The 11,365-nt window shown below is 40.1% G+C and overlaps 1 protein-coding gene across 1 annotated transcript; it reads right to left on the bottom strand.

The window, feature by feature from the left end:
• Positions 1-500: 500 nt before the first annotated feature.
• On the bottom strand, positions 501-10,140 carry LOC118419747. Its single transcript, XM_035826295.1, has 11 exons — positions 10,061-10,140; positions 9,410-9,478; positions 9,184-9,237; positions 8,896-8,972; positions 6,265-6,424; positions 5,817-5,848; positions 3,727-4,095; positions 3,358-3,480; positions 2,238-2,400; positions 1,915-2,097; positions 501-745 (listed from the first exon to the last, which is right to left on the bottom strand). The coding sequence occupies exons 1-11, from the start codon at positions 10,125-10,127 to the stop codon at positions 570-572; spliced, it is 1,473 nt and encodes a 490-aa protein (XP_035682188.1). The 5' UTR covers positions 10,128-10,140; the 3' UTR covers positions 501-569.
• Between the last annotated feature and the right edge of the window lie 1,225 nt (positions 10,141-11,365).

Genomic DNA, 11,365 nt, shown 5'->3' with positions numbered 1-11,365 from the left:
CACATGGAAGAAAGGGAAAGTAATTCGTGATAAAAGGGATATCGTATACATTGCAATCGCATAACTTAAGTAACATAATGCTTTTGTAGTTTTATAGTTCTTAATGAAAAAGGCGAGAGGGTTACATAAACACAGTCTCGAGGATCCAAGAAGGGTATTGTAACATGTTTTACAACATTTACTAGAAGAAAAACTCATCGGTGTTGATGCGATGCTTGATGGTCATTGATGGTCAAAATTGTGAACATAATTCAACTCATATGAGAAGAATAAACTCACAGAAAGGCTTGCCAGTGGCCGTTTTTGAATTAGATGAACTTTTCAGTATATCCATATTTGTATGATAATAACTTGACTGAGAGAGAGAGAGAGAGAGAGAGAGAGATAGAAAGCGAGAGAGAGAGAGAGAGGGAGAGACAGAGACAGAGAGAGAGACAGAGACAGAGAGAGACGGAGACAGAGAGAGAGACAGAAAGAGACAGAGAGAGACAGGGACAGAGAGAGAGGCAGAGAGAGAGACAGAGAGAAAAAGAGAGAGATAGAGAGAGACAGAGAGAGAGAGGGGCCAATTACAGACCCAAGGATGAGTAGTCGACACAATCATTGCAGTCACAGTGGGCCACAGTGTTGCCACACCACTTGCTTGGGGCGCAGCATGGGTACTTGCCGTCAGGGTCACATTGAGCAGGCTGTCCGTTCGGTGCCGGGAAGCCCGCACCACAACGCAAATCAGCGCGCCACGACCCTTCAAAATAGACGCAAAACACTAAATATTAAACATTTCAAAAAATGCATCAGTCTTATGTGTTGTATACTTCACTTAAGTGGTATTTATTGCATCCTTAATGCTCATTGATGATGATGATGAATGCTCATTGACAAAGCTTTAATAATGTTAGCTGTAGGTTGGCATTGGACCTGAGTACCACAATGATAACTTCACAGTAAAAGTAGGTCACTATATTGCCACGCTTTAAATGCCATTTAAGTGAAGCCTAGAAGAAGTTGGCTCAGATGTGCAGCATCGATTTAACTTATTAGTCATCTCAAAGTAATCGGAGAGTAATATGATCCGCTCTAATTACCTCCATGAAATATTCATGGGGGTTATACTTTCACTAGCGTTTGTGTGTGTGTGTGTGTGTGTGTGTGCATGTGTGTGCACGTGTCTGTCTGTCTGTGTCTGTTTTTCTGTCTGTCTGTCTGTCTGTCTGTCTGTGAACAAGATTACTCAAGGATTGGTTTCATACTTCGTGTGTTGGTGTGTTGTGACAAACACTGGAAATGATTAGATTTTGGGCCCCTGGCTGCTTTCCTTTGTAGTGCAGCGGCATTTCCGGTTTGTATATCTCTTCTTTTGAACAAGCTTTGGATACGATTTCATGGTGCCAGATAGCTCTTGTGCCCGGCAAGAAGTGACGTTAGTTTGGGCCTCCTAGCGACTAGGGCTTGGAATTACATGGGTATTCAAATTGTAAAAGATTCCGGACAGGATAATTAAATATGGGAATAACGGATTTTCTTAATTTTGGTATGTAGATTTGCATAACCTATGCAAAACTGGCAAAGCCGCTTATAAAATACTAAATGTTTAGAATTTCACAAGTTAGTCAATGTTGAACATCATGCATAAATCATGTTAATATGAAAGTCACTTGCATTAAATATATCCAAATATTTCATGGAGGTATGAGGTCCCTGAACTATATGAGGAGTTTTGTATTGAAAGACTAGTGGTGATTTCAAGCGCGTGCTAGAGTTAGTAAGGTGTGACTGACTGTGTTCAGACCTTGATGTCGCCGTGGTAAAAGCACCCCGAATGGCAGATAGAAGGCAAAGGTCTATACATTAGAATATTATCTAGAGTAGCAGAATTCTTGGTGAATTCTGTTGGAGGAGAGAGTCAGGATGTACCTTTCCCCTGCGGGGCCCGGTAGTCGACACATCCAGAACAGCTACAGTGGTCTGCAGTGTTGCCGCACCAGTTGTGTGGGGAGCAGCATGGGAATTTGCTATCAGGGTGGCATTTAGCAGCTTCTCCGTTGTCTGCAGGATAGGCCGACCCACAATGCCAATCTGTGCGCCAGTTCTTCGGTTCTATCATGAAAAACATATATAAAACATTAAAGACTTTTCAAAAATTACTTATCTTTCATGAGACTTATCTTTAGTAGAACTTTCTGTTTCAAAAGTAGAATGACATTGAAGAAAATGCATTATATCAGGTTTTAACTTACTGGTATATTCTAGCAGGGATGTTCCCACAGTGTTAAGCTCGCTTTTCATCTCTTCTGTCTTGGCTGGGATGTCACTTGCACGCCCCTTGATTCGCAGAGCTGTGATCCACACAGAATAACCACCTCCAATGAGCCCATAGATCTGCGCCGCTTTCTGTTGCATCTGGTTTGTGAACATCAACATGACGTTTTAGTCACGGACGAAATTATAATGATGACATACGTTCACATACCGTGATTTGCTAGGATATGCATTGAAGCTACTATCTAGTAATATGTTTACTTTATATAATTGCACAGAGTTAGCTGGTTTTATTCTTACACTGTAGTGGTGTAGTGATTAAACCCTTGACATCGGTATATTTCTCAAACATTTAGCGAGGCAGCTAATGTTTCCACAGGTTTACTGTTTGTTTGTTTGTTTATTACGAATCTCCATTAGTTACCTTGAACTATTCTTCCTGGAGTCCTCTACACACCATCGAATAAAATACATAACAACACATTATACAGATAATGTTGATCAGACAAATAGCATAAATCAATCATTAACATTCTTAACCATATCATATTATTAAGTTAAGTTAAACCCTTCCTGCGCCAAGGACAGTGCCCATTTCTGGCGCATAGGGCGGTGCCCATCTCTGTTTCGTTAGCCCTGGGACACACACAACGCAATCACTACAGCAGGGGGCTAGTCCACTGGTAGTGGTGTGTGTTCAACTTCCATACTCTTTCCCGAATGCTGAGTGCTAAGCAGAGAAAGCAGCATGTGCCATTTTTATAGTCTTTGGTATGACTCGGCCGGGATCGACCTCACGACCTTCCGAATGCAAGGCGAACACTCTACCCACTAGGCCATTGCACCGGCTTATATCATATTATGCAATATATTAAATTACTCATAACGTCAATCAATCAATTCATCATCATCCTCATTCAATTACATAAACAAAAACATTATTATCATATTATATCATACATGTACATAATATTATCATATATTGGATATTGTGGAGGTCAGAGGTCATAAAATATAGAGATGTCTTATAGTCAAGTTTATCACCATGAGCTGATGGGATATCTCTGATGCGAAGTGTGCATGAGAACAAGTCATTACCTTCTCGGTATACTTGTCCCGATTGTCCCCGTTGATGAGTCGCAGGTGACATATTTCCATTAGAGATTTTCCTCCAAAGACTCCTGAGTGGGGTTTCACCATATCCAGTAGATTGTACAATACCTACAAAAGTCAACACAAATCGAAACTCAAAAATCAATACAACTTGATAGATGTCTTTTCGAATCATTTCATCTTGCTATATAGAAATCACATTGGCTCACTGCTAAAAGAGACAAGAGGTAAGCAGACAATAAATAAACTTTGAGTTTTATATTAACCCAACGCCTTCTTCTAAATGATAACTACATGTATGTCAAACCCTACAGATGCCTCTCTACATAGTAGCATTGTTGAATGTTCACATACCTGATCTACTCCATCTGAACCGTGACTGAGGACACTGTCTGCCCAAGCTTGAACGTTCTTGCCAGGTAGTTCGTACAGTCCGTTGCTGATCTGCATTTTGGCTTGCGTATCCAGCATGTTCCTCAGTCGCATTTCGTCCCTGCCGTACAGAATGACTTGTTGAAGGTACTCCTGTCCCAGCTGTAGATCACTGACACTTTGTGCCAACTCGTCCACCTTCCTGTCCAGCTGCCGAATCTGATCTTGTATCTCGTTAAGCTGATCCGTTGTTTGTGCAGACTCGATGCGGTCGACAGTGAAGCCGACTATGGCTGACACAACGCCAAAGACACCAGTAGCGATGCTGAATATTTCGCGTCCAGTAAACTGCTGCAACAAAAAAAGTTAAAAGCTCATAGTGCTTGTGACAAAAAAGACAATGAAATTTAAGATTCAGTATTACCTAATGGTCATATACATATACAAAATGTTTATATACATTAATATATACAATTCTGGCGTTTCATTGATGGCAAGCAAAAAAGGTCATTTAAGAAGTAACGAAAACAATATATTTCGAATGTTCGATGAATAGTACTTATACGCTTTACTGTAGCAGGAAACGTTGTAATTTGTGTTGATTGGCGTAACAAGCCCTTCAAACTTTTTGTTTAACACATGGACCAACTAACAAGAGTGCCCCATTGAAGTCTTTGATTCAATATTTATATTTCAGCCATACCATAGGTATGGTGAAATATATTGTATTCGTAATGTTTCTTTCTTTCTTCTTTCTTTCTTTCTTTCTCCTGTCAAATCTTCAAATCGAATCAACTCCGTCGTTCCTGGACCGAATGACTTGAAATTTGGCACAAGGGTAGAGTGGGCCAATACCCTTAGCTTTTTTTTCATTTTATTCATATCTGCTTCTAAAATGATTTTATTGAGGTTTTATTGCAATTTTTGGACCACAACTTTATATTTAGGCCCCCTGTACCATGGTATTACATCCAAATGACCTGAAATTTAGCACAGAGGTGCCCTAGGTACTTATATAAAGGATCCATGCATAATATTTGGTATAAATCACTTCAAAATGGCTCATTATGGAGGTTTTTGTGGGAGAATTTTGGATTTGTGAGGTGGAAGTGCCGAGGTCAACGACCTCTAGGTCATTCTGGAAGCCACAGGTGTTTCTGGTAGATCCAATCATCTACATACCTACCTAGTCCATGTTCCTCCAGGTGGTTGGGGGGACAAGGTAAATCTAATTAATTATTAGCCAATGAGCAAGGTTATTTTGCTGGAAGAGTCCATTGTTGGTCAGGGGGGTGTTTTTTAAAATTTACTTTAAGACTTTGGTGATAATGCCAATGCTTTTTTTAGCGGAAGTGTTTTTGCACTGATCCACTTGACATAAGGCTACTGCTGGGACAGTCCATTTTTGCACATAGGGGGGATTTTTAAAAAATTCATTTTTGGACATGGGTGATGATTCCGAATTCCATTTGTTGAATGGAACTTGACCCCACCTGAAGACTGTACCTGAGGATTCGGCAGCCAATCAGCAAGCCTGATGTAATATGGATGAGTCCATTCATGCACAGGGGACTATTAAAAAAATTCAGTTTTGGACTGGGTTGCTTATTATAGAAAAGGCCATGTATTTCTGGACTTTGGTGATTATGTCAAAGTCCTATTTTAGCGGATGTATTTTTGGATCGCTCCACTTTGCACAGGGGTATAACAGGTAGAGTCCATTCTTGCAAAGGGGGGGGATTTCTTTCAAATTCAGTTTTGGACGGCTGATGATTCAAAATTCCATTTCTTAGCGGAAGTGTTTTTGGACTGGTCTATCTTACCCTTCTACATTGGGTGCACTTGAGTCCATTCTTGCAGGGAAGGGGGTTGTACGATTAATTTTTGCTCATACGTGTAATTAGTAGCTTAGGATGCTTAGTCATCTTAAGCAGAAGAGTTCCATTTTTGCACATGGGTGATTTTGGAATAGTCCATTGTTGCTTGGGGAAGGAGATGGCTGAAATATGCTGTATTTGCTCTCAAGCAAATTTCGGCCTTTCTAGTTGTAATAACTGAAGGTAATTAATCACCTCCATTCCCTTATCCATCGCTACGGCTGATCCTGAAAGGAAACAAATTAAAAATTATTATTTTATCTGCCGTCTTCCTTTGTGGTCATATACAATAACACAATGTATCTCCATAAGAATGATAAAGAAAAAATGTAGAAACATTTTATGATGACTTCCAATATCAAAATATATATAACTGTTACATTCACAAATCAACACATTTTTGCTTCTCCCGAATTGCAACATTTAAATTCTATGTGACTTGTCACTCTCTTCACACGATTTTACGTTATTATCACTGTTACGAAACGTATAATTTCAGCAAAGTAATCTAAGCTTCATCTTTATATCTTTATGACTCTTGCGTTTGATAAGCTCTGAAATAATACGTAATACCTAATGAATAAATCAAGTTCAAACGTAGTTGCCAGACAACATTATAAGCAAAGTCATGTTAAGACTGTACCTGTAATGCCTCTTTTGGAGGAAACAACTTCACAGGCCCAGAGATCATTGGAGTCCTTGGCGATCTTAGAACCAAGAAGACAGTCAACATGATAGCAGAGACGGTCTGGTGCTTCACAGATGCAGTTGCCATGATCAGATGACCCCCACTGGTCTCCTGTCTATAAGGCAATTAAACTCCATTAGCAAGCTAGTCTTATGTTAGAATCATATACACATCAAACAGATACTATCATTAATTAGCTGTCAATGAGTATGTTTCATTATTATTGTTTCACTTTCCTAAGGCATGTTCACTGAAGTGCACATCCGATTTATAAAGTGGACATAGAAGATCAGCAAAATGCAATATGCTATCATGTTCACAAGTACTATTTTTGTTAAAAAAATGTATTACAAAACAAGATACGAAAGACTATTGCTAAGCTTCTGCAAGAGTTTTACAAACAAGGGCTAGACTAAACTGAAATGATGGCTGTTCTATGATCTGCATTTAACAAGACAGACGAGGTAAGATTTTATACTGTGCTATGTAAAGAACTTACCTTTTATGATTTAAGTAAATGCTGCTAGTATATACATTTGCCACTGACATCCCTTGTAACAAAACGTACGGCAGACATCTTGATACCTCACTCATTGTTACCTTTTTAATTAGTATTTCCTGCTTAATATCTCTAATTGATATACTCAAGTACTTGATGCATTGTGTGGAGTAACGGCTGGTGTTTGGCTCAGAACCAAGTGGTCCCGGGTTCAAGTAATGTCACTTATTTTGTGTCCTTGAGAAAGGCATTGCTCGCTTTCCTCAAGTGTAAAAAATTGGGTACCTGACTTCGGCCGATCTGAGATGAAAAACGGCGGTGGATAGAGTGGGTTTGGCTCCGCCTTCCAATACCGTGCCCAAGATACAGTGTATAACAACCGACTGTCCTTACAACTTCAAAGGACTAAGGGGTTACCTTTAGTTACTGTCTGTCTTCCCTTTTTAACCCTATTCAGACCGGGGGGGGGGGCTTTTGAGGCCCGCGCTAACTTCGATGCCCATAACGCCAGAACGCCTTACGCTAAAGTCACCAAATTTGGTGAGTTTTCCTAAAATATTGTTGGCAACAATATTACGAAGTTTGACAAATTTTTCATTTTTTCGTGTTGCCATGGGAACCGTTTGCTGACAGGCAGTTTTGCCAAAAATCTCTATTTTTAAGTTCTAATAATGTATTTTTCACATTTATTTCACTGAGGAAGGAAGGCGGACGCCTTCCGAAACGTCTGTATAAAAATAAAGTATCCAGAAGTAAAGATTTATTCGTCTTAATGCTAATTTGATGACGTCATCAGCCCAAAATCCAAGATGGCGGACCGTATGGCCAGATCAAGAATAACAAGCTAATTACTGCTATTTTCTTCCATAAATAAAATCTTATATTATTTAGCATATCTTTCATAATTATATATGCGTAAATAATGCTAATTTGATGACGTCATCAGCCCAAAATCCAAGATGGCGGACCGTATGGCCAGATCAAGAATAACAAGCTAATTATCCCTCAAAATTTGTAACTACCTGGTATTTTTTCATCAAAACACATCTAAATGAATGAATTTAGTCTATTTCCATTGCCCTTTGTGATTATTTGTTGCAAAAAAAAAGTAGTCTTAAAAATTCTAGGTGGTGGATATAATATGGCGGAGCCTAACTCGTATCTTAGATGTGCATGACGTCATTTTAAGACGTCATTATGACGGCATCGATGTTGCTATTGGCAATACAAGTCGTAATAAACATAATTATTCTGTTATCTGCACTTGTTGTTACATTTTTGTAGTATAACTTGAAGTTCTCTGAGAATACCCTTTTTTCATGGGTCCGGCCAATATAATCAAATTGATGACGTCATAGTTACGTCATCTTACGTCAACGTAACGTCAAATGTCAAATACTTGTCAGATATTATGTCGATATGATGTCCTAAAAAATTTAGTGGCCCTACGGCTCGTCGTTCAAGAGTTAGACGACTTAGAAGTGGAGGGCCTCAAAAGCCCCCCCCCCCCCGGTCCAGGGATGACCAAAAAAGCCCGGTCTGAATAGGGTTAAGTGGCAATGTAAAAATGAGTTCCTTAAGCTAGGGCACAACCCGCCGTACGTGCTTTTTGTGCGTACGTTTTCTGAAGAGGTCACATCAACCACGTTTTTCAGAAAGCGTGGGAAAGGAAAGGCAAGAGCAGGGAGGGAATAGGACTCAACGCGCGTTACTCGCACAGTTGCCCAGTGGTAAGTGAGTTGTACGTTCTGACAACGTACAATCTCTGTACGATTGCCGCGTTACTGTATGCAGGCCGTACTTACACGTGCTGCGTACGTACGATTTCCTTACTCGCTGTACGGGAGGCGGATCCGCAGCCCGAAGGCAGACAAAATTCGACATTCACGTAGAGTTCTCCGGCGTGTCTACGTGCTCCCAAATCCGTTAGATTCTGTACGATTTCGTACGGAGGCGGTACTTATGACTTACGGATGCCCACGTCTTGGTACGTAGACGCACATACGGCGGGTTATGTCCTTAGCTTGACTTGAGTGCAGTACTTGTGCAACATTGCCTCGTCTGTTACCAAACGAAATAAAAAGTACCTGATGTCCTTCACAGCCTTGCTTCCTGGTTAGTACGTCTTCAGGTTGTCCGCGGATACTAAGAGCATCTTCTTCTCCTACAACCAAAAAAAAAAACAGTCACAGTATGTTAATGTACCCTTCGACTCCAGAAATTTTACAACAATAGAATATCATTTCAAATCTACATTTTAATCTGAAGCTCTTTATTAACTTGATACTGGAAAAGGTAATCCAATATTTCAGACTTCGATACCTTGAACAAGGGTAATTCTATAACTAATAAATAATGTATTTCCTCTGACTTACCTCCGGTATCCACCCTCTCATCAACGTCTTGTTGCTGCGTCTTGTCATCCAGTTCTGAAAGGTATTAATTGTTAAGTCTGATGCTTCAATGTTTGATAGTTATGTAGAGTTGATGGTGCATTAAATTTCATTAGCCTATTCGTCATAAAAATTGCAAGAAATATACAAATATACTAGCCCTTAAATACATTTTTTTTTCTTAAAGGAAAAATTGATAAATAAATACCTTCAAGGATCTGAAGAAGTCTGTTCTCCAGTAGGTGGACCGCTTCCGCCTGCTTCTGGTTCGTCTCAGCTGACACAGTATAATGATAATCAATGAGATTATTTAATGTTTAAAAAACACATCGCGAGCTCATCTTATGGTAAATGACAAATATGATAGAGACGATTGGAACATATGATACGTGTACAATTTTTGAACTAATTGTTATATTTGGGATGTTGGCCACATTGGGATATTGCAAATGGCAATACATGATGACCACGGTATTCTGTTACAATTGACACAAATTCTATCAAAGATCTTCTTGTCTTGCATTTATTGCGATACAATGTGACCAACAAGGAGTCATGGAAATCATTTCAATATAATTTGGCTGTCCATCTTGCCATTTCGTTATAAGTTGAACTTGTACATACTAGAATGTAGTAGCATAATTATGTAGAGATGATAAGATACCTTTTTGTCAAAATTGTACCTTATCACTAGCGCTACGACCTGTAATTAGCTTGTTTGAGCACAAATGTACAATAAAGGTCATTCATTCATTCATTCATTCATTATAGTGTTGACGAAGAGATCTATCAAAAATGATTTAAAAACACGTTTTACAATTCCAATATTGAATTATCCAAAGTCTTGTTTGAAACTGACCTGAACTTGAAGCAGAAAGAAGTGCCGCACATCCAAGGGCAAGGAATGTGACAGCAATAACTCCCATGTTGTCTTCTCTATGAAGTAGGTAAAGCTTTGAATTAATATTCATACACAGGAAGGATAGGGCCATTTTGGAACGCCCTCATCTACGCATGGAAGTAACACTATTTCCAGAGAATAATCTTGATCAAATGTACAATTTTGTTTACTCCCAACTGTTGCCAGAAACGTTTTTGTTTTTGTTTGTTTGTATTGCATACACGGAAAATCACCTCATGGCGTAACAGGTGTCAAGCTCTTCAGAGCTGGACTGGGTATACCGTTTCAGTGACAGAATTACTGGTTACAGGTGGAATTTGACAGAAACAAGTGTATAAAGGCAAAAGATGGTCACCTATTAGTAAGCACAGGGGGGCTGTTACCTTTACTAGACTACTACATCCCCTTTTCGGAAACTACCAAGGTAAGCCAATAATCCATCGACGGCCCAGAAAGATCTGCAATGATTACACGTATACATACGGACAGCCATAAGCAAGGCATAAAGAAGAATTTCAAATGGATAAACCACAATAGTCACCTAGTCTCAGACCCATCCTCTAAAGGGACAACGCCCCCCCCCTTCAGTTCACCTCCTGAATACCAAGTCAAGTCCTCTGGACGGTCACGGACTCTTGCTATTCTATGGCACTGATTGAGGCGAAGGTTGAAAATTAAGAAAGAAGGCCAGCAAAACAAATAATTGGGTAAAAGTCTAACTTAATAACAGTGAACTAAAGCAATTTCTTTGCTTAGGCTCCTTGCTTCGTGGCATAAATCCCTTAAAATGAGGGATTTATGGGGAAGAAGTGCCAAGTTGCGACGAGACATATTTGCCAGCGTAAGGAGTGGCTAAACTGTGTACTAGAGATACGCGGTCCGACAAGGGGTTAAGGTAATATGCCGCCTAATCTAGCCCTCTGGGGGAAATGTAGCACTCCCTCGCGCTAAACTCACCCAGAGCGCTAATTTAGCTCGGCGGGCATGCCGCCTACAACCGCTGAAGAAATATGCTCGTCCGGCGCGCGGTTGTCTTGCAAACAGGGAAGGTGTCAGGGGAAGATGGCGGCTGGCTAGACTCGACTTGTGGGGGTGCGTAGTCAGGACTTCGGCACAATGCGAACTACAAGGACCCCCCCCCCCCTCTCCAATTGTATTGCTGGAGCAGAAATATATTGCCATACGGTAACTGGAACGGTTAACTGTACAACCCTTCGTGCGTGCAATTTGTCCGTACGTTTTTTTTTGGGGGGGGGGGGGTTC

Source organism: Branchiostoma floridae, chromosome 7 (genome assembly GCF_000003815.2).
Source record: "Branchiostoma floridae strain S238N-H82 chromosome 7, Bfl_VNyyK, whole genome shotgun sequence".
Lineage (NCBI taxonomy): Eukaryota > Metazoa > Chordata > Leptocardii > Amphioxiformes > Branchiostomatidae > Branchiostoma > Branchiostoma floridae.
This window is presented reverse-complemented; position numbering and strand designations above follow the sequence as displayed.

Bases quoted from the DNA above. Each gene is read 5' to 3' on its own strand.
- LOC118419747 (XM_035826295.1), bottom strand. From the start codon at position 10,127: ATGGGAGTTATTGCTGTCACATTCCTTGCCCTTGGATGTGCGGCACTT. The intron at 2,401-3,357 runs GTAATGACTTGT...TTCACAAACCAG, and splicing joins GGGACAAGTATACCGAGAAG to ATGCAACAGAAAGCGGCGCA. The intron at 746-1,914 runs GTACATCCTGAC...TCTATTTTGAAG, and splicing joins CCGGGCCCCGCAGGGGAAAG to GGTCGTGGCGCGCTGATTTG.